The sequence below is a fragment of the Leucopleurus acutus genome, assembly GCF_964270905.1.
Source record: "Leucopleurus acutus genome assembly, chromosome: 3".
NCBI lineage: Eukaryota > Metazoa > Chordata > Mammalia > Artiodactyla > Delphinidae > Leucopleurus > Leucopleurus acutus.
This window is the reverse complement of record NC_139145.1, coordinates 85,548,208-85,569,787: the sequence shown is the minus strand read 5'-3', so window position 1 is coordinate 85,569,787 and position 21,580 is coordinate 85,548,208. Positions and strand designations below refer to the sequence as shown.

At 36.2% G+C, this 21,580-nt stretch overlaps 1 protein-coding gene across 2 annotated transcripts in view; it reads left to right on the top strand.

The window, feature by feature from the left end:
* The first annotated feature begins 3,786 nt into the window (after nt 1-3,786).
* The window catches only part of WDR36 (WD repeat domain 36), a 37,646-nt gene continuing 19,852 nt past the window's right edge, over nt 3,787-21,580 (top strand). For both annotated transcript variants that reach the window (XR_014326071.1, XM_082835507.1), the window contains exons 1-12: nt 3,787-4,032; nt 5,303-5,330; nt 6,949-7,049; nt 8,490-8,607; nt 10,417-10,549; nt 12,031-12,085; nt 13,366-13,498; nt 14,051-14,226; nt 14,544-14,664; nt 15,168-15,233; nt 16,205-16,291; nt 17,492-17,637. Coding sequence is in view for 1 of the 2 variants with exons in the window: in XM_082835507.1 (XP_082691633.1) it covers nt 3,871-4,032; nt 5,303-5,330; nt 6,949-7,049; nt 8,490-8,607; nt 10,417-10,549; nt 12,031-12,085; nt 13,366-13,498; nt 14,051-14,226; nt 14,544-14,664; nt 15,168-15,233; nt 16,205-16,291; nt 17,492-17,637 (1,326 nt within the window). In the remaining variant the exon portion in view is untranslated. The remainder of the gene's footprint in view (nt 4,033-5,302; nt 5,331-6,948; nt 7,050-8,489; nt 8,608-10,416; nt 10,550-12,030; nt 12,086-13,365; nt 13,499-14,050; nt 14,227-14,543; nt 14,665-15,167; nt 15,234-16,204; nt 16,292-17,491; nt 17,638-21,580) is intronic.

Genomic DNA, 21,580 nt, shown 5'->3' with positions numbered 1-21,580 from the left:
TTAAGAACCTCTAACGGTAACTGCTGGTTAATTTCTTCCATTTGTTCTTTCCTTTTCTTTTTTTTTTTTTTTTCCAGTTCTCTTAGTCTCTTAGTGTCAGGAAGGTCTGATAATGAATGGAGAAGAAAAGTCTCTATTACTATCAATGTAGCATAGGATATTTTTTTAAATGAGGATAAAAGAAAGACAGTGACCTTACTGTCAGTGGGCCTACATGGGTCTAGTCTCATACCAGATATTCTATTCAGGGAAAAGACCTCATGGAATATTTAGGAAAAGCTGTTACATGAAAGGCAATGTCATTTGGGAAGGTAACATTTTACAAATCATTGTGGGGCCAGGATTTCTGGCACTTGGGTCAGAAAAGTCCTCAAGAGAACAGCAGAATATTGAAGGTTATTTCTACAATATTGTCATCTGATGCTGATAGCCCGTGTGTCCTCTAATCCTAGCTCATGGCTATGGAGAACTTTAGCTTTGAGTTCCCACTATGACTGAAAAAAGAAGTAAAAGGATATTTAAAATAAAGACAACTGCTTCAGCCTGACTATGGAAGAGGATAATGTTATCTGGATGCTTATACTGATGGCAAATCCTAAGCATACTCTTTCCAGAGAATTGACTCTTCTTTCAGGCTAAGTGTGCCACCATAGGCACTATCAAATAACTGATTCAGGGCTTCCCTGGTGGCGCAGTGGTTGAGAGTCGCCTGCCGATGCAGGGGACATGGGTTCGTGCCCCAGTCCGGGAAGATCCCACATGCCACGGAGTGGCTGGGCCCGCGAGCCATGGCTGCTGAGCCTGTGCGTCCGGAGCCTGTGCTCCACAACGGGAGAGGCCACAACAGTGAGAGGCCCACGTACCGCAAAAAAAAAAAAAAAAAAAAGGATTTACATGAAAAGAGTTGAAAAGAAATGGTTTGTTGCTAAAGAGGTTTCTCTATGCTGCCACATGTAAGTGACATTTCTCAAGGAAGCTAACTAAAACAAACATTTCCTATAGTCTCCAAACTCTAGATCAGAATTGCCATTACAAGATTTTAGTGAATTGTACATGCTTACCTGTAGAACAAATAGATCTGACATATTCAGCAAATCTCTTATTTCTACCCTGGTTAACAATATCTCAGAGCAACGTGTATTTTAGCGGTTCTGCTCAACCAACAACAGACATGTTTGTGTACATTTTCCACCAGTGGAGGAAAAATTGGGCAGCCAGAATGAACAACTCCCCAAGGTAGAAAGTCTTAGATTGAGAATAAGGAGTACTGATATATGGTGCCTGCTCTTTTATCACCTAACTTCACAGTTGTAGTCCTTAGTAGTTCACTCATCTGTGAAATAAGGGGGCGGACAAGCAATATCTTGAAACCTCCTTGGGTTTCTGACATGCTTCTGCCAATACGATGAAATGAACTATATGCATTTCTAAATTTGATTAGCAAGGTAAGTATAAATATACTGGTTATATATTAATGTGTAACAAATTACCCCCAAATTTAGTGGCCTAAAACAGCAATTAACATTTATTATGTTAAACAGTTGAGACTCAGGAATTCAGGAGTGGCTTAAGAGAGTGATTCTGGCTTAGAGTCTTTCATCAAGTTGTAGTCAAGATGTCTGCATGGCTGCAGTCATCTGAAGGCTTTCCTGGGGCTGGAGAAGATGCTTTACTCACATGTCTAACAAGGTAGTGCTGGTGGCTGGCAGGAGGCCCTCAGTTCCCTGTCATGTGAAACACTCCATAGGACTGCTTGAGTATCTTCCCAATATGGCTGTTGAGTTTCTGCAGAGCAAATGACCCAAGAAGGAGCAAGTCAAAAGCGTCAATGTTTTTTATGACCTAGCCCTGTTACAGGTCAACCCTATTCAGTGTGAGAGGGGACTACACAAGGGCGTGAATACCAGGAGGTAAGTCATTGAGGGCATCTTGGAGGCTGGTAATCACAATACCAGTAACAAAAAATAAATGGTCTTTATTATATAAACTAATCAGAAAAGTCATATTTAACACTTTTTTAAAAGTTAGATATGACAACACGACATAGCTATATTTTTAATTTACCTGAATATTCTGAAGTCCCAATGCATTGAATCAAATTGAAAATGATCATTTGTCAATGATCGACTACATCCACCACGTGGCTTGCAGGATCTTAGTTCCCCTACCAGGTATCGAACTCGGGCCCCCTGCAGTGGAAGCCTGGAGTCCTAACCACTGGACTGCCAGGGAATTCTCTACCTTTTCTTTTATTCTAACTTGGGACTACCATCCTTAGGGGCATCTCTAAGTAAAAAGAGCAGTAGCTAGGTCCTTCTCTCCCACTACACATTCAAACACTTTGCTGGCTGCTAAATAGCAAGAAACTCAGGGAGGCAACTGATGGGGAGAAATGTACTCTGACCAACTGCTAAAACTGGAAAACTCACATGGTCCCTTTAAAAGATCACAGCAAAATAGCTAACATGCACGTCTACTGCTACCATATGACTAGATTTTCCATGACAGTTCTAATTTTTAAACGTTTGTCTTATTGTCCAGATGTAGGTCAAAGAACATAAATCTAATTGTCAGATAGGCCTACATTCAAATTGCTACACTACCATTAATTAAGTGACCCTGGACAAGTCAGGTAATCTCTGGGAACCTCAGGTTTCTTATCTAATGCGAACACACACCCATCATGTGATCTTGAAAATCAGATTGCTGAATGATTTCTCCCACCCTCCAGCTGCCCCTCAGTGATCTCTACTTATCCTTTTCTAAACCTTGTGCTAGTCTGGATTTTGGCACTAAATAATCTTGGAACTGAACAAATCATTTAATCCCAATGAATCAATTTCCTCATTTGTAAAACAACAATATAATTTTTGCCCTAAACACCTCACAGTCTTAATTTGAGGATTATATTAAGATAATGGGTGTTATCAAAGGCTTTGTGAACTGTAAAGTCCTGAACAGGAAACTTTTTCAATTTTATCCCCAAACTGTCAATATAGACAGAAGTCTTTGTGATTATAAAAATAATATGTGCATTATACAAAATTTAGAGAACTCTTACTGTTTATCTAGTAATTAAAAACATTTGTACATATTTCCATGACTCACAGGTAAAAATTAATAATCCATTAATATTCCAATTTATATTTTACTTTAAACAAACTCAGTAAAAAGCAAACAAAAATATTTTTATTATGGGAAATTTTGATTTTAAAAGGAAGCAGGACAGTATTATGAACTCTCACATACTCATTCCCCAGATTAAATAATTACCAATCTTATGTCATCTAAACCATGCACCTCATTCCCAATTATTTTGAAAACAAATCTCCAGATACATAATTTCATCCATAAATACATATCTCCAAAAGATAAAGACCTTTAAAAACATAATCACAATACTACTATCACATATTTAAACAATAATGTCTTAATATCATCAAATATCCACTCAGCGTTCAAATTTTCTTGGCAGTCTCATCGTTTCACACGTTTAACCTGACTCCATCTGAGTTAAGTCTTCGGTTTCCCCTTCACCCTCCTGGCCCTGTGCTTGCTTCCCCAGTCTTTCCCCTCCCCTAAGGTCCCGCTGAAAAGTGACTCGAGTGTCTTCCAGGCCCGGGAGAGCTGCGAGCACCGTTAAACTGCTGCAGACTGTGGACGGCGGAACTGAAGTCGCGCCTCCCCTTCGAGCTCCGCAGGGAGCTCTTTTTCAAGTGCACTGAGGACAGTCTCCGCTCACGCGATTGGCAGCGGGGACCGGAAGCGCTTGGGAACCCGGCAAAGGATTGTTCCACGAGACGCGCAGAGACCCTGGGTGCGCGGTTTCCACTGGGACTGGAGCCCAGGGGAAACCCCACCGCGGAAGCAATGGAGCGGAGCGCAGGAGACCGCACTGCTAGCGCCCTTTTCGCGGGGTTCCGGGCTTTGGGGCTTTTCAGCAACGACATTCCACACGTGGTGCGGTTCAGTGCGCTGAAGCGCCGATTCTATGTGACGACGTGCGTGGGCAAAAGCTTCCACACCTATGACGTGAGTGACTTCTTTCACCCGCTTCCCGGGAATCACCCTCCCCGGCCCCCAACTCTGTGGCAATCCCGCTCTGCTCCGTCACCTACCAAGGGCTTTCGCCACCGCATTACATCCACGTGTTGATTTAGCCCTTGAAGTCTGCTTGGGAAGAGTTTCGGAGGCAGTCTGTCTAGGGGGAGGTACTAGAGAATATTTCAGTTCAATAGCAATGTATTTGCTCTGTAAATATTTGTTGAAGTTCTCTTGAAGATGTAAATGTGATTTTAAAAACTCCCTGGCGCCACCACCTTCTTCATCAGAAAGACTTCTTCAGAAAGACTTGCAAGCAATTTTGTGCAATTCGCGACAAGAGCTGGGTTAGAAATACAGGCTAAAAAACATTGGGATAACTGGAGGGGGTGCGATTAATTATGTTGTAGGGGACAGTCCACATTTGATAGCAAGCTAATTTCCCTAAACTTCCCCTGAGTAACTTTCTTAAAGTCACATAGCTGGATCAGTAACCATAAATTGGGGTCCACAAACTGCAGCCTGCAAGCCAGTTCTGCCAACAGTTTTTGTATGACCCATGACGTTTTTATTTATTTATTTTCCTGTGTATGTTTGTGTTTATTCTAATATAGCATAATCTCCAAGTAAAATTTGCATAGTAGTAGGATGCAGTATAATCAAATTTTGACGTGGGATGGAGACATCCATATACTCTTGATTAAGAAACAGATTATTTAATTCATCTTCAAGGGCTCTTTCAGTCTTACACATCTCTAGGGTATGAATTTCTCCTTATACCCCTCTGAGCTCTGTGCTTCTGAGATGAATGGTTTTGACGTTTTTAAATGATTGGGAAATAATCCAAAGAAGAATAATATTTCATGGCATACGAAAATTTTGAAAATTACAGTCTATATCCATAAGTCAAATGTATTGGAATACAGCCATGCACGTTTGTTTTTATGTCATATATGGCTGCTTTCGTGGTACATTATCAGTTGAGTAATTGCAACAAAAACCGCACAGCATGCAAAGCGTTAAAATATTTACTACATGACCCATATAGAAAACTATGTGTGACACCTACCCTTTCATCTGATGAAATAGTAGAAAATATAAGCTTTCCTAATAATGAAAGTTAGGGTCAGTTAAGTGTCTCTTTAAGGAAGGACAGAATAGCAAATTTATGTATGAGGTTAGATCTTAATCTTCAAATGTTAAATTATTATAGTTGTTTTTGTTAGTAAAAATTTAATCATTTCTTTTTTCTTTAAGACAGGTTCAGAAACTTAGTCTGGTTGCAGTAAGTAAGTATAGACTTTATCCTGAATTTGTGCATGTTTAGTATCTTAAAATTTTTTATAATTTTGACATAATTTAAGACTTGCAAAACAAGGACTCCAGCGTGTATTTATAGTAAACTTACATAGCAACAACAACAAAAAGTCCAAGACAGGATCGTGTGTTGCCTTCAGTTGTCATGTCTCTTTGGTCTTCTTTAATCTAGACTAATTCATCAGACTTTCTTTGTGTTTTACAACATTTATTTTTTGAAGAGTATAGGCTAGTTCTTTTTTAGAATATTCTTCAGTTTGACTTTTTCTAATGCTTCCTGATGATTAGATTCAGGTTATGCAGTATGGCAATAAAAACAGAAATGATGCTGAATTCTCAATGAACCATATCAGGAGGCACATGCTATTGGTTAGTCTTATTCCTGGCAGTGAAAACTTTGATCATTTGGTTAAGGTGACATTTATCAGGCAGCTCCATTTTAAAGTTTTACCCTTTGTAACTAATAAATGTAATAAGTGGTAAGATACATTGAGACCATGTAAGTGTCCTTTTACTCTACAAAGTTTCAACTACTGCTAGGTTTATCATTTGGTGATGATTCTTGCCTGAATCAGTTATTAGTAGGATGATTATCAGTGATTTTCTGATTCTATCATTCTATTGTAAGAAAGAGTTTTCCCTTTTTCCACATTTTAATATTTTTTTCCCCAGTGGAAGGAATTTTTTTTTTTGAAAACTCTTTAATAGAATAAAGAGCTTGCCAGGGCTGAGAGATTCTAGTTTCACCATCAAATATGATCTTTGTAAGAGAAACAGAGCTATAAAGAATCCAGTGTACATGTCTGATAAACTTATATTTTTAAAATTATAGAAGGCAGTAGAAGGGCACTAAAACCTAAGTCAAATACTAAAGCGAAGGGTAAACCAATAAAAATAGTATTTTGGAAATGAAATCCCAAAGCAGAATATCAGCATGAAAGATACTTAAAGCGATTCTCTATATTTTAAGCCTCCCGCCCCCAAAATAGGAAGTAAAAAGAAAAGGCCAGTGTGACCATGGTAGTGAGAGAGGAATCAAGAAATCCTATCATAAGAAATGGCATATTTATCTTGGAGAAGACTGAGTGGAAACCATATTATTCACTTGAAAGGTCAGCATGTAGAATATCGTGTGGAGGTTTTTTTAGGTTACTCTAAAGGGTAGAGTTAGAGTTCTAGGTTTTGATTTACTTTTAAAATTTTCCTGCAGTTATTAGGAACTTGATGTTCCTGAAGGCATTCATATGAAGGCTAGGTGACCATCTGCCAGAGTTTTGTGTATTTAGTGAGGATTTTTTTTTTTTTTCCAAATAACCTCAAAAGCTTCTTCTCATTTCTTTAGGATTACATTTTTATGTCTGCAAATACCAGACATTAATTCTCTAGGGAAGGTCAAGGTGATGTCATATTTTTAGTGTGATAGTTACTATTAGATGTCTAAAATAACATTGAAATCTAAATTTTATACTCTGATTCTCATACATACATATTTTTAAATTATAGTCAGGAAAAATGTTATACATATACTTGAGGTTTCTATTTGTTCCAAGATCTTAAAAATCCTTACTTCTTATATTTCCTTTTTCCTAGGTAACTCCCTTCCACAGGATATCTGTTGTATGGCAGCTGATGGGAGGCTAGTGTTTGCTGCTTATGGGAATGTTTTCTCTGCCTTTGCCCGTAATAAAGAGGTTTGTATCACTGAACTATTTTAATTTGTTTGTCTTTTGCAGTCAGTAGTTGATTGTCATGGTAGTTGAGGGAACTTTAATGTTAATTCTTCATCTGGGACACTCTGGACATTTTTTTTTTTAATGTATATTCACTTTTCTGGAGGAAGAGAAAGTTGATTTCATCAAATTCTCAAAATTAGTTAAAACTGGTGCTTTAGGTCAGTTTTCTTTGCCAAGGATCAATGTTAGAATTATTTGCACAGCTCATAAAACATTTTTGTGACCAGCCACGTCCTATCTCTGGAGTTTTCTACTTTGTTTATTTGGTTGGGGTAGGATTTAGTTAAGAGTAGTTTGAAAATGTTTTCCTAAGAGATTCCTATTTGCACTACTGCTTTATGTGGATTGACTTTTTCATTATGAATAACACAGCCCATGACTCATTTTCTAAGAACCAAGTGCTTGTTTCCTATATAGAGAAAGCTAGATTCTCTGTTTTCTCTACTAAGGAAGGATCTTTTCTTGTTAATTTACTCATTCATTTCTAAGTTTGTCCTGGAACAACTGACTTGAGAGGCGACCTGGCTCTAGTGGTCCAGAATGAAAAGGGAAAGTGGCCATGGGGATGCCTAGATAGCCAAGTGATAGAATCACTGTGCTTTTCAAAGTTTAACTTGGACTGATGATGTTTGTTCCCAACATTTTCCATCATCACTACCTACGGCAGAGGAAGGCAACTTACCTGTACAGTTCTTTAATGGGAGTTGTTTTGACTTTTAGAGAGTCAGGAAAAGTGTCGTTTTTTTTTTTGCAAAATATTGCAATTTGTAGTTTTCCCTGGGAGATAAACATAGAAAGTAGGGGTAGAAAGGTATCAGAGACTATCAACTGTAGGAAGCGGTTACCATCCCTAGGGCCAAAGGGACAAGGAGAAGAAATAGTGTTTCTGGAGCCTGGTGGGAACTGAAACCGTGGGGGAGGGGACTGTAGTTATTGAGGATGCAGCTGCTGCTGTAAGGGTAAGGGTGTCTGTGTCAAGACAGAAAGCTATATGGAAGGAGTATCCTATATCTCTCTCCCTTGTCTCATGTGGAAGCCAGCTGGTGATGGCTGTAGAGGTCAGCCTTCTAGAACATACCATCAGCATGGAATTGCGCTGATTGGATGGGGTGAGGGACCCAGCTGTGTGCATGCTTCCTAAGCTCAGTTGAGAAGCTGAGCCTCAGAGATCTCATTTCTGTGTTCCTAGTTCATGTTTCCTTATTGGACTGGCTGGGGGAGCAGGTAAAAATGCCTGATTCCTTGCTATTTGTTAATCTAACCTTGGGTAATCAAAAGTTGGACCACATTTCTTAACATGAGCATCTTCAGGATTAGCCTGTTTTTTGGATAATATGAATAATAATACATGATGAATGAATAATAATAATGAAATTCCTTTGAACTTTGACATTGTAGGTAGTACATACCTTTAAGGGTCATAAGGCAGAAATCCATCTTTTGCAACCCTTTGGGGATCACGTTATTTCTGTTGATACTGACGGTATTCTTATTATTTGGCACATATATTCAGAAGGTAAGAACCAATTTATTGCTTTATCTTGGGGTAGTATGTGTGTAGCTAAAATTAAGTATCTAGGCAAGCATAACTTCTATATCAGAGGAGTAAAGCAGTAAAAAAAATTTTAAGAATCTTTAACAAGTGTAAGGAAAAAGGTTCTAAGTAAAAAATGGGTAAGTATCAATAATTTTAGTCAGCTAGTTGAGCTAACTGTTTATAACCTGCTTAATGTGTTTTTCTGAACTAAGACTAGTTCAGTATTAGTATAGCAGTTCTCCAAGTTTAATGACATGTTATATTATTTTCTCTGTGGGGTGAATTTTGGTGTATGTTCACATCTGAGTAATACTTGGTTTGTATTTTCAACTTTCAGTAAGTGAGATTATAATAGTAAACTTGAAGATCCAGTAATCTGAAGGAAAATATACAGCCTTTTTCTAAGAATATGAGTCAGTGTCCTTTAACTGTGATATTCTTAAACAGTGTCACTGAGCTATGTTTATAGGACCATGTTATCTTCAAAGGTTAGGAACTTATCACCAGAATATCCCCAGCTTTCTTCATGTAAAAGACTGTGGGGTCTCTCATGAATTAAAGCTTTTAAGTTTTTTAATCTGTTACATTTTTAGCTTTTGTTATCTCTTGATTAACTCATTTTTTGATGTAATGTGTTTATTTTTAGTAAAAATCCTAGAAAGATTGCCCTCCTGGGAGTCATTCCATGTTCTTGTTCAGATTAGTCACTGTTTGTTTTGTCTTTGCTCAGATGGAGGGAACAGAATTCCAAAGGTAGTACCTGTGCAGATGGATGTTAAAAGGCCTTTTATAAAATTAGAGAACCTGATTCTTAGAGTTCAGTAGGCTTTCTGTTGATCCTTATGTCCAGCTTTTTGTTGCTGTTGCTGCAGCACAGTGTCTTCAGGGAGCTGTTTGTGGTGATCTTAAGTAAAACTGTTAGTTACGAACAGAGGCAAGAATCTTTTAAAATAGTATTTAAGTAAAATTTATGTAATTTTCACCTGTTAATCTATTCTCCTTAAACTGGGGTACACATACCCCTGGGAGTGTGTAGCAACCAGATAGTATGTGAAACTAAAGATTAAAAGAAATGTACCTTCTCTGATATTCAAATTTATTAGGAAATTTAGTGAAAAATTGTTTTCATCGTGGATGAACTGTGAAGTAGAAAAGAAAATTCACACATAGAAATTTTAAACATACGTGGCATTTCAAAAAATGTTTTGATCTTGCAGCGAGAGAGAGCTGGCTGTGCCATTTTCTACTCCACGGGGCTATAAGGTCTTCTCCTCTGCTAGAGGTTCTCCTGTGAAAATGTGACAAGCACTGCTCCTTTCACTGAAGTTTGCCTCTGACTTTTACATGTTTGAGGAGCCAGTCAAGCTCTCTAGATATTTGGTCCTTCACTCCCTAGAATAGCTCAGCTCAGTGCATGCGCTTCACTTGGAACATTTGCTGCCTCTTGATCAAATTATAAAAATACTAAGTCTGATCCCTAGTGTCATTTTTTTTTGAACCCTTGTTTTCATTCCTGTAAACCAATTTGTCAGTGAAATTTTAAACAGTATTGATATTAGAACTTTTAGAAAATTCTTGACAGTCAAAGTTAAATTTGCAAGTTGACCCTCATCACATTTGTTTAATTTCTCAGGGAATGTTTATAGGTTAGCATATGTCTTTGATTTATATTAGTACATAAATCTTTGATATGGTAGATTTTAAGTGCTAAATATATGGGTATATGAAAAATATTTTAAACTATTTTATTAAAAAGTTACATATTGTTTATAACTTTTACTTTCATAGAAGAATACCTGCAGTTGTCTTTTGATAAATCAGTATTTAAAATTTCTGCAATTTTGCATCCGAGTACCTACTTGAATAAAATACTTCTTGGCAGTGAACAAGGAAGCCTCCAGTTGTGGAATGTAAAATCCAAGTAAGCACAATATTTAGAACATAAGTGATTCTTACCTAATCCTCATCACTACTCCCTGATGCGTACTTAAGTCTCTCAATTCTCCTTGCCTTTATATGTTTATTTGGAGAGCTTTCAGTAAATATACCTGTTTTTGGAGTTATACTCACGGCATCACATATGTGAAAGCTCGGATATGGTCTTGGAACATGGTAGGCAGCTTCATAAATCCTCGTTGAAAAGTATATACTAACGGCCTTAGTCACTGTAAAGAATTCATAAAGCTGTAAAGAAGGCTCTAGTACACAGGATCAGAAGATAATTATGAGATTGTCACTGGGAAGCTTTTAGTTCTCAGTAAACTAAGAAAGGTAAGATGGCAAAGCAAATCAGTGTTAATTTAGTGCTAGCATTTAGGAATGGTTTTCAGGGTAAAAGTACATTGATCATCAACCACAGACATGACGGATATCTACTTAATATTATTGGTATAGCTTGGGGTCTAGATAAATGATTTTAGATACCTCTGCCTGTTATTTGAACGTTTATCCAGAGAAAAAAGTGGCAGCTCACTTTTCTTTGTATAGCATTAAAAGGGCAAACAAAAATATTTGACCATCCAAATTGTTCTTTCCAAAGCCCTTATAAATTCGAAAAGGGAAATAAGATTTTCAGAGGTTTAATGTTTATCCTAGTTCTAATTCAGTGTTTCTGTTCAATTTAATAAATATCATTGACTACCTACGCTGCACTAGGCTGAGGGATAATGACTGAAATATTCTGTGCCCTAAGGTTATCTCTTTAGGTTCTTTATGTGATGTTTACACTCTTTATTGTACATTAAGTATCCCTTGGATAATCACTGAGTGATCTAATCTGTGCCCCTTAAAAAATTTAACATATGCTTAAGTACTTTGTCATTATAACAATTTCATATATCTCTGCTCTATGGATTCTTTATCATTTATGGCTTGATTCTGAAATTTAGAGCAGCGTCAGTATTGTCGTATAACAGTCATGTAACATACAAGGAGTATTGTAATTATAATATATTCCCTTTTGTGATATGTTTCTAGGAACACGTTGCAGTGAAAAATGAGATCTGCCAATATTCTAAGATTTTATTTTAAATTGTATCTGTCATATAACATGGTTACTCATGTATTTTTTTTCTTTCTATTTAATTTCTTAAAGATGTTGCATGGTAGAGTAGTTCTTAGCAGCTTAGGATCTGGAGTTGGTCTCTCTGGGCTCTGTCAATTTTAGCCATGTGATCTTAGCTTGATTTTTTTCACATAATTAAGTTTCTTAGTTTCTTTATCTGGAAAATGGTGGTATCTACCTCATGGAATTATTTTAATATATATACTTAGAATAGTGTGGGGCAGAGTAAGAACTTAATAAATATCACCTGTTATTATTTCATTTTTTAATATGTAGTTGATTTTGTTTTTCTGCCCCCCCCCAAAAAAAATAGCTTTCAACTATTTTTCTTGTTGTAGTAAACTTCTGTATACATTTGCGGGATGGAAAGTTGGAGTGACAGCGCTTCAGCAGGTTAGTATTTTTCTGTTATGTCAAAGAAGAAATGAAGCTCATAGTAGTAGCATCTTTCATTTTCAGGGGCCAACCATATTTTTGGACCTAAAGACAAAATAATATATAGACTAGTGTATCTTTACAAATATTACCATAAAAAATAGTGTTTTGGAAATGTAATTGAAAACAGCGCCTTTGTCTATAAACGTTGTGGAAACCTTTTTGCCTGGAATTAGGCTCTAAATCTGTGGTTGCTATGGAACCATGTTTACCACTCATTTTGTAAGCATGTAGTCCAGTGCCTTGTAAAGAGCGGAGATGAGTTTTTCAGTGAAGCAAGGGAGATTTTAGGTCATTCGGAGAAATTTGTCAGGATGTTGAGATTTGTAGCTTGAGATAATTGGGACCCAAATCTTAATAATTCATTAAATGCTTGACTTTTCCAGAAATAACTGCTTTTTGTTTTTATGAGTCTATAGGACATGTATGAATGAATGACTGTATGTCTGCAGAGAATCTTATATCTATTTTGGACACATATACAGCCATGTACCCTTGTCTTTCTAAATGTCAGTTGCTTATACCTGCCCAGTTTATATACATTCCTTTATTCTCTCACACTACCGTCAGCCTTACTCTGCTTTTACCTACCCAGAAGACCCCAAAGGTATCAGATGACTAGGTCCTTTGAGGGCAAGACATCGTACTTGTTTTAGTATACCCAGCTTCTACACAGGGTCTCATGCGTAGTAGTTACTTGATGGCAAATTAATAACATGTTTAGCCTGATTCCATTTTGTAATGGTATTAGACATTGATCTTGTGTGCTAAAATAAAGAAATTTATGGAGTCTGTATGTAAGACCATTTATAAAATGAAGATTATAGGGCTCCCCTGGTGGCGCAGTGGTTGAGAGTCCGCCTGCTGATGCAGGGGACACGGGTTCGTGCCCCGGTCCGGGAAGATCCCACATGCCACGGAGCAGCAAGGCCCGTGAGCCATGGCCGCTGAGCCTGTGCGTCCGGAGCCTGTGCTCCACAACGGGAGAGATCACAACAGTGAGAGGCCCACGTACCGCAAAAAAAAAAAAAAAAAAGAAGAAGATTATAATCATAGACTATTAGATTAGATATTCCATTATTTCTTTTGATAACACATAAGTAATGATGTACTCATCAGTATTATTAAAGCTATTAATAATTTGATAACACATAAGCAATGATGTAATCATCAGTATTATTAAAGCTATTAATTTAATTTGATTAAGAAAATAAAAAGTTGAGTAATTTAATTTTCAGGCACCAGCTGTGGATGTTGTTGCTGTTGGTCTTATGTCGGGTCAGATTATCATTCACAACATTAAGTTTGATGAAACATTAATGAAGTTTCGTCAAGACTGGGGACCTATTACTTCGATTTCATTTCGCACAGGTAACTTAACTTTTTTTTTTTTTTTAATTTATTTTTGGCTGCGGTGGGTCTTCGTTGCTGTGCAGGGGCTTTCTCTGGTTGCGGCGAATGGGGGCTACTCTTCGCGGAGGTGCGAGGGCTTCTCATTGCGGTGGCTTCTCTTATTGCAGAGCACGGGCTCAGTAGTTGTGGCGCACGGTCTTAGTTGCTCTGCGGCATGTGGGATCTTCCCGGACCAGGGCTTAAACCCGTGTCCCCTGCGTTGGCAGGTGGATTCTTAACCACTGTGCCACCAGGGAAGTTCTTAATTTATTGATTGATGAAAATTAAGAACACTTGAAATGCATTAGTTTGAAGCTCATAGAGATTTTCTTAATATTTTCTTATAATTTAATGTAATAGAAATGAATGAAATACTGGAATATAAAGAGCCAAAGGAATATTGATAGATTATTGGTGTATAGTCTTTTTTTAAACTTTATATTTATGGATTAAAAGGATGGAGAGAGAAATTCTTAAGTTTAATTGTTTTATGTTGCACGTTTTTCTTTATGTATTCTATTTTAACAACAGATGGTCATCCAGTAATGGCAGCTGGAAGCCCATGTGGCCATATTGGACTCTGGGATCTAGAAGACAAAAAGTTAATCAATCAAATGAGAAATGCACATTCTACAGCAATTGCCGGACTGACATTTCTCCATAGAGAACCACTTCTTGTCACAAATGGTGCTGACAATGCTCTCAGGGTACTATGATTCTTATCTTTCTTGGCTCATGTGTCCTACCCTTTGGTTATTATAAGCCTGCTGTACTGTATCAGCCTGGAACCTAGCAGATGAAGGGAATATGGGATGAGATATTGATACAGATGAAATAGAACGCATAGCAGGTTACATGATTTTAGTAAAGTGAGAGAGTTACAGCTTAGCTTTTCCCAGCCCCCACTCCAGGGTCAGTGGTCTGCACGCAATACCCAGTGCCACATTTGTATAGGAGATGATTTGACTGCTTGCAGACCACTTAAAACATTGTGGAAGAACCTTACTTTTTTATTTCTTGGCAGATATGGATATTTGATGGTCCCACAGGTGAAGGCCGGCTTTTGAGATTCAGAATGGGACATAGTGCTCCTCTTACCAAAATAAGATATTATGGACAAAACGGACAACAAATTCTTAGCGCAAGTGAGTTTCTGCTTTGTGCATTAATTTATTTCAGCAAGTAATGAGAACAGTGTTTAATATTTATTAGGTATTTAATATTTATTTGGTATTTACACAGTTTTAGATTCAAATGCCCCTTTGAGTGACTTGGAAATCTGGGTAAAATGAGGTGATTGTTTTTCAATACTTCAGGGAACACTGTAGCTGCTAATACTTTTATTTGGAGTGTCATTCTATTTACTAATCCTCAGAGACAGAAAGGGCAAATTCCAGAAATGTGGCCCTTGCCTATACAGATAATCTACTGGCAATTATTAGCACCTCAGTTTATCCTTTGTTCTTACTAAATGGCATTCTGTGTGCAGTTGAATATGATAAATTAGGTAGTTGCAATCAGCTCGCCTTTTAAAGTGCTGCAAACTAACTTCAAGCTTTTTGTAGAATCTAATATTATAAGAGCTGTGATTTAAATGGTCCATTGTTTCAATGAAGCTTGATTAGGCATTTTCTCTTTATATCAACAGGTCAGGATGGAACTCTTCAGTCATTTTCCACAATACATGAAAAATTTAACAAGAGCTTGGGACATGGTACGTCATTTTCAAGATGGAAAAAAAAACTGTTGGTCACACACAAAAAATCATTTCAAGATTCTGTAAGATAATCAGAGGCGGTTTCATTGATAATTTCCTCTTTCTTCAGATGAAATAAAAATCCTTTGTATGAAAGAGTAGTAGTAAGATACTTAAGATCGATGTTGCTATAGAAGTGATTGAGGTGCTACTGTGAGGTTATTGAAGAGTTAGATATCTTAGGTGGTAAAAAACATCTTAAGTGGTAAAAACATACTGCTGCCACCGAAAAGACATTAATGATCTAACTTGAGCCATCTGCAGACTATAACATTTTAAAGATGGAAGGAAGCTTAGAGAAAGCATCAAAGTAAGAAGCATCCTATCTTTTTGCAAAAAGGGCTCTTTTATTCTGTATCCCTTCCCATGGTTTCTGTTATTTGAAAGAGTTTGTTTATTAAACAAAAACATTCAGTTTTATTTATAATTACTCTTCTTTGCAAGCCAATATCCTGGCTATTCATGCATGTATATACTTCCAGATGAATTTCAGGATCATTTTAAAACCAATATCCAAAATAATTCTTCTTAGAATCAAATTGGAGAGATTTGATATTTTTAAGAATCGTCACATTTAGGAATATGATATATCCTCATTCAAGTTGTCTTTAATGTTCCTCAGTGAAGTTTTTTTAGTTTTCCTCCTATTGGTCCTACATATTTAAGATTATTCAGTGGTATTTTATATATTTTAATATAATTTGCTAATATTTATTTTTTTGCTAATATTGTGACTGCAGTCTGTTCATTTATATTTCTGTCATTGTTAATACTACTGATAATAGTGGTAATATCATCTTTATTTTGCACCTGACTTAAATGGGAATATCTTGAAGTTTATAGTTATATGACAATGAATAGCTTTTTTTATATATACATTTTTCATTAAGAAGGATTCATAGCTCTATTCCCTTCTCCCCTAACCACAGGATTAATAAATAAAAAGAGAGTCAAACGTAAAGGACTTCAGAATACCATGTCAGTGAGACTTCCACCCATCACAAAGTTTGCAGCTGGTAAGAAACTTCATACTGTGTTTCGAGTTCTGCTCTGTCATTTATTTCCTCCTATGTATTTCTTTATTTCCTCCATTTTAATAAATGTTTTTACAAATATTAATAAGCATCCGGAGGGTAACTCAAAATATATTTCTTTATTTCTCCCATTTTAATAAATGTTTCAGCAAATATTAATAAGTATCCAGGATGCATCCCAAGTGCATGCTAGTCTTGTGTGAAGACTGAAAATGAGTTATTTATAATTTGAACTTGTTATCTAATAATTTAGGCTTTGTTCTCTGTAAGCTATTAATAAACAATATTTGCTATTTCATTTTGTAGCTCTTCTATTTATTCTATTATATGCCTGGTATAAGAAAATCACTAATGTAAAAAGGTGAGAACTGAGAACATAGAGCGCTGGCTAATTTAATAAACATCTGAACATACTGAGGTCTTAGTATACTGTGTCATTTGAGCAGTGCACCATTCGAAGAAGTGATTTTAAGAAAAATGTAGATAGGTGATAAGATTGTTGAGTGAAAACTATCATAGAAATAATTGTATAGGCACCATTTCCATTTCAAGGTTATTTATAACAACCTGATGACTGGTCATTTTTTTTTTTAACTTTAACCCCCCCTCCTGTTTATTTTCTATCTTAGAACCTGAGTGGTCTTTCTAAAAGATCTGAATCATGTCATTTATATGCTTAAAAATCTTTCATGGCTCCTTATCACCTTTTGGGTGCAACCTCCTCTCCTTCACATGGCTTTCAAGACCCTTGGTAATGTGACCTAGTGGCCTTGTCCTCCTGCCACCCCTCTCAAGACACTTACTTGCTGTGCTTAATTTTGTACAAGTTACTCTTGGGCCTGTGTGTGTGTCTCAACCTCTCTCTGCTCTAGCAACCCCCCACCCCGATTAATTTCTATTTGTTTTACTTCTTTCAGGGACCATTTATTACTCTCCCCAGTTCTCTTAGTAAACTCTTCCTGAGTGCTCTTACAAGACACCGTCTTACTTTATTGTAATTTCTTCTAATCAGAATCTCTTGTTAGATTGGAAGCTCATTGCTCTCAGAAATTACCTGTTTACCATCCTGTCCCTAGTGCCTAATTACAACAGAGAATATTAAATGCTTAATAAATAAAATACGTGAATGAATGAGTGAGGGAATGAAAAGCAATTTGATTTATGCTTTTAATTATGTTTTAGAGGAAGCTCGTGAAAGTGACTGGGATGGTATCATTGCTTGCCATCAAGGTAAGCTATCTTGCTCAACCTGGAACTATCAAAGATCTACAATAGGTGCTTACTTTCTCAAGCCAAAAGAGCTGAAGAAAGATGACATAACTGCAACAGTAAGTGAACTTGTTTTTAAGGGCGTTTTCTCCTGTAAAACTGTCTTGTGGTTATCTTATTATACTCAAGTTTATTAATGATAATATTCATTGAAAGAACAAAGAACATAGTTTAACATTTTGAAATTTTTCCCTAATAGTGTTAAGTTTTCCAGCTTGGAGAGAATTATTTTAAGTTTAAGTTAAGTTTTGCTTAATTAGATGTTGTATATTGGTTATTTTAATTTTCTGATTAATATAGGATTACTCAGGATACACTTTGAGGGGGATTTCAGCATTTATCAATATACTTTCGTACCTGAATTATGTTGAGTATATAGTACTATATTCAGTGAAAGTGAATCTTAAGGTTTCTTCCTTCCTTTTCTTTCTTTCAATGTGGAGTAAGATTCAGCTAAATCTTTAATGAGTTAAAGATGTAGAAGTTATTTAAATCCTTCATTTCTTACATTTGTCTGATTGAGTACTGTCTAAGCCTTTTTTAAATATGGTTTTTAAATGCCACTGTTAACTTAAAACTTCTTACTCCTCTATTAAAATTTTATTTTGTTTTCTTTTGATAATAATGTAAGTCGTCTGTTGGGTTCAGGTTTTAAGGTATAAAGAAATGATGTCAAATTTGGTTTGCAGAATCGTTGCCTCTGCTTTTTCAAAATAAGTTTTACTGACATATAATTCACATACTGTAAAATTCACTCATTTAAAGTGTACAATTTAATGGGTTTTAGTGTATTCTTAGAGTTGTGCAGTTATCACCAAAATCTAATCAGTCTAATTTTAGAGCATTCTCATCACCTCAGAAAGAAACCCTGTACCCACTAGCAATAAGCCCCATCCTCTCACTTTTCCCCTTTGCCATCTCCCCAACCTAGGCAACCACAACCTACTTTCTATCTATAGATTTGCCTATTCTGGGCATTTCACACAGATAGAATCATACAGTATATGGTCTCTGTGACTGGCTTCTTTCAGTTAGCATTTTTAAGGTTAATGTTTTTAAGGTTCATCCATGTTGTAGCATGTATCAATACTTTATTCCTTTTATTGCTGAATAATATTTCATTTTCAACTTTTGAAATTTTGTTTAGCCATTGATAGTTGGTGGACATTTGTATTGTTTCTAGTTTTTGACTATTACAAATAATGCTTCTGTGGACATCAGTGCACAAGTTTTTGTGTGGACATATGTTTTTGTTTCTCTATATTTACATCTGGGAGTGGAATTGTTAGGTCATAATGTAACTCTAACGTTTTTGAGGAACTGCCAACCTGTTTTCCAAAGTGGCTGCACAAGTTTATATTCCCACCAGCAATGTATAAGGGTTCCAATTTCTGTATGTCCTAGCCAACACTTGTGCTTATCTGTCTTTTGATTATTGCTGTCCCAGTGTGTATGAAGTAGTATATCACTGTGGTTTCTGATTTGCATTTCCCCAGTGACTTAACAATGTTGAGCATCTTTTCATGTACTTATTGGCCATTTCTACATCTTTGGAGAAATGTCTATTCAAATTCTTTGCCATTGTTTAATGGGGTTATTTATCTTTTTCCTCTTGAGTTGAAATAGCTCTTTATATATTCTGGATACAGGTCCCTTATCACATATGTCATTTGCAAATATTTTCTCCCATTCTGTGGGATGTCATTTCCTTTTCATGTTGGTGTCATTTCAGCATAAGGGGTTTTAATTTTGAAGTCCAACCTTTTTTTTTTTTTCTTGTGGTTTTTTGAAAAATTTTGCCTAACTCAAGGCCATGAAAAATTTACTCCTGTGATTTCATCTGAGAGTTTCATAATGTTAGCTCTTAAATTTAGATCTGTAATCCTTTTCGAGTTAATTTTTGTGTATGATGTCATGTAGGCATCCAAGTTCATTCTTTACATTTGGATATCTAGTTATGTCAGCATCATTTGCCCAAAACACTGTTCTTTCCCCATTGAATGGCCTGGGTACCCTTGCCAAAAATTGTTTGACATGAATGTGAGGGTTTTTTTCTGGATTCTCAGTTTTCTTTAATTGTTCTATATGTCTATTTTTATGCCAGTACCACACTGTCTTGATTATGGTACCTTTCTAGTAAGTTTTTTGAAATCAGGATGATTGAATCTTCCAAGTTCTTCTTTTTGCAAGATTGTTTTGGCTATTCTGGTCTATTGCATTTTCATATGAATTTTAGCATCAGCTTGTCAATTTTTGCAAAGAAGGCAGTTAGGATTTTGATAGGGATCTTGTTGATTCCACACCTCAGTTTGAGGAGTGTTAACCATCATAATATTACTCCTGATCCATAAACATGGGATGTCTTTCCACTTAATTAGATTTTTAATTTCTGTTAGCAGTGTTTTGTAGTTGTCAGTATACAAGCCTCATACTTCTTTGGGTAATTTTTCCTAGAATTGTATTCTTTTCAGTACTGTTATAAATAGAATTCTTTCCTTAATTTCATTTCGGATTGTTCATTGCTAATGTATGGAAATATAATTGATTTTTGCACATTGATCTTGTATCTTAACAACCTTGCTGAACTTATCTATTAGCTCTATTAGTTTGTTAGATGCCTCTGCTTTTGAAAATGCATATTTCAAGTATAACCACATTTGATCCTATTTTGTACAAATTTTTTTGTCAGTATGTATGCTCTGTTCTCCATAGTACAAACATCTACTCTTAAGCTTTTATCTGTAAACCATAGAGAGTCTATCTTAAACTTCTTAAGTTTACCTGCAAAGTTTTGAGTAGCTATTGTAATAGTAGTGGTAATAATAATTACAGCTAACATTTTTTGTGTGCTTACTTTGTTCTAGGCTCTCTGCCTAGCACATATCAGTATTATATTATTTTCACAATAGTCCTATGATAATGGAGTATTGTTAGCCTCTTTTTATAGGCAGTAAAACTGAGGCTGAGGCTTACTGTAACGAGTAATATACCTGAGATCAGTAAAACTAGTAAATGGAAGAGCTGGGATTTGAACCTAGGACCACTCCTTCTAGAACCTATGTTCTTAACTCATAGCCTATAATGATCACTCATAGAACTGTGTGTGTGTGTGTGTATACACACACACACACACACAATGATACTTAACTGGTGCTGGGTTGGAGTCAGCTATCTGGAACAAAGCCAGGAGCCCATAAGTAGTAAACCAGTAAGTATTTATCAGAGAACCCATGTGCTAGAGTACAATTTGTCAATCAGAGGTAACCTTCTTAGCTTATTCATTTTTGCTTTGCTTGTGCTGTCTTCAACAATAGGTTAGAATGAATAAGTAACTAAGTAAAAGGAGACTTCCAGAAGCAGTCCCATTAACAACAATAAATCCTATTAAAATAAATGCAGGTTCCAGAAAGTGCAGCAGTCCCCCCTTATCCATGGTTTCATTTTCCATGGTTTCAGTTATCTGCAGTCAACTTTGATCTGAAAATATTAAATAGAAAATTCCAGAAGTACACAATTTATAAGTTTTAAATTGCATGCCATCTGAGTAGCACTGTCCCTCTCTGTCATGAATCATCTTTTTATCTAACGTGTCCATGCTCTATACACTACCTGCCCATTAGTACAGAAAAAAACATAGTATATATAGGGTTTGGTGCTGTCTACTGTTTCAGGCATCCACTGGGGGTCTTGGAACATATTCCCTGCAGATAAGGGGGACTACTGTATAGCAGGGCCATCAGGGGCCATTACTTGTAGGTTATAGCCTAGTATCTTTATTAGTTCCTGAGAGGATAAATATATAACATAGCATAAACATTTATGAGTTGTTCAGAATAGGTAAAATTATGTTAGTGTTCTATTTGAGAAGATAGAATGCTTTATAAGGTTAGTCCATAATTTCCTATCTAAAACTTTTTTTAAGTTATAAGCTATAATTGTCTAGAAAAAATATAGATGTAAGTGGAGCATACTTCTGTGGATGCTGTGTAAAGATATCTTGAC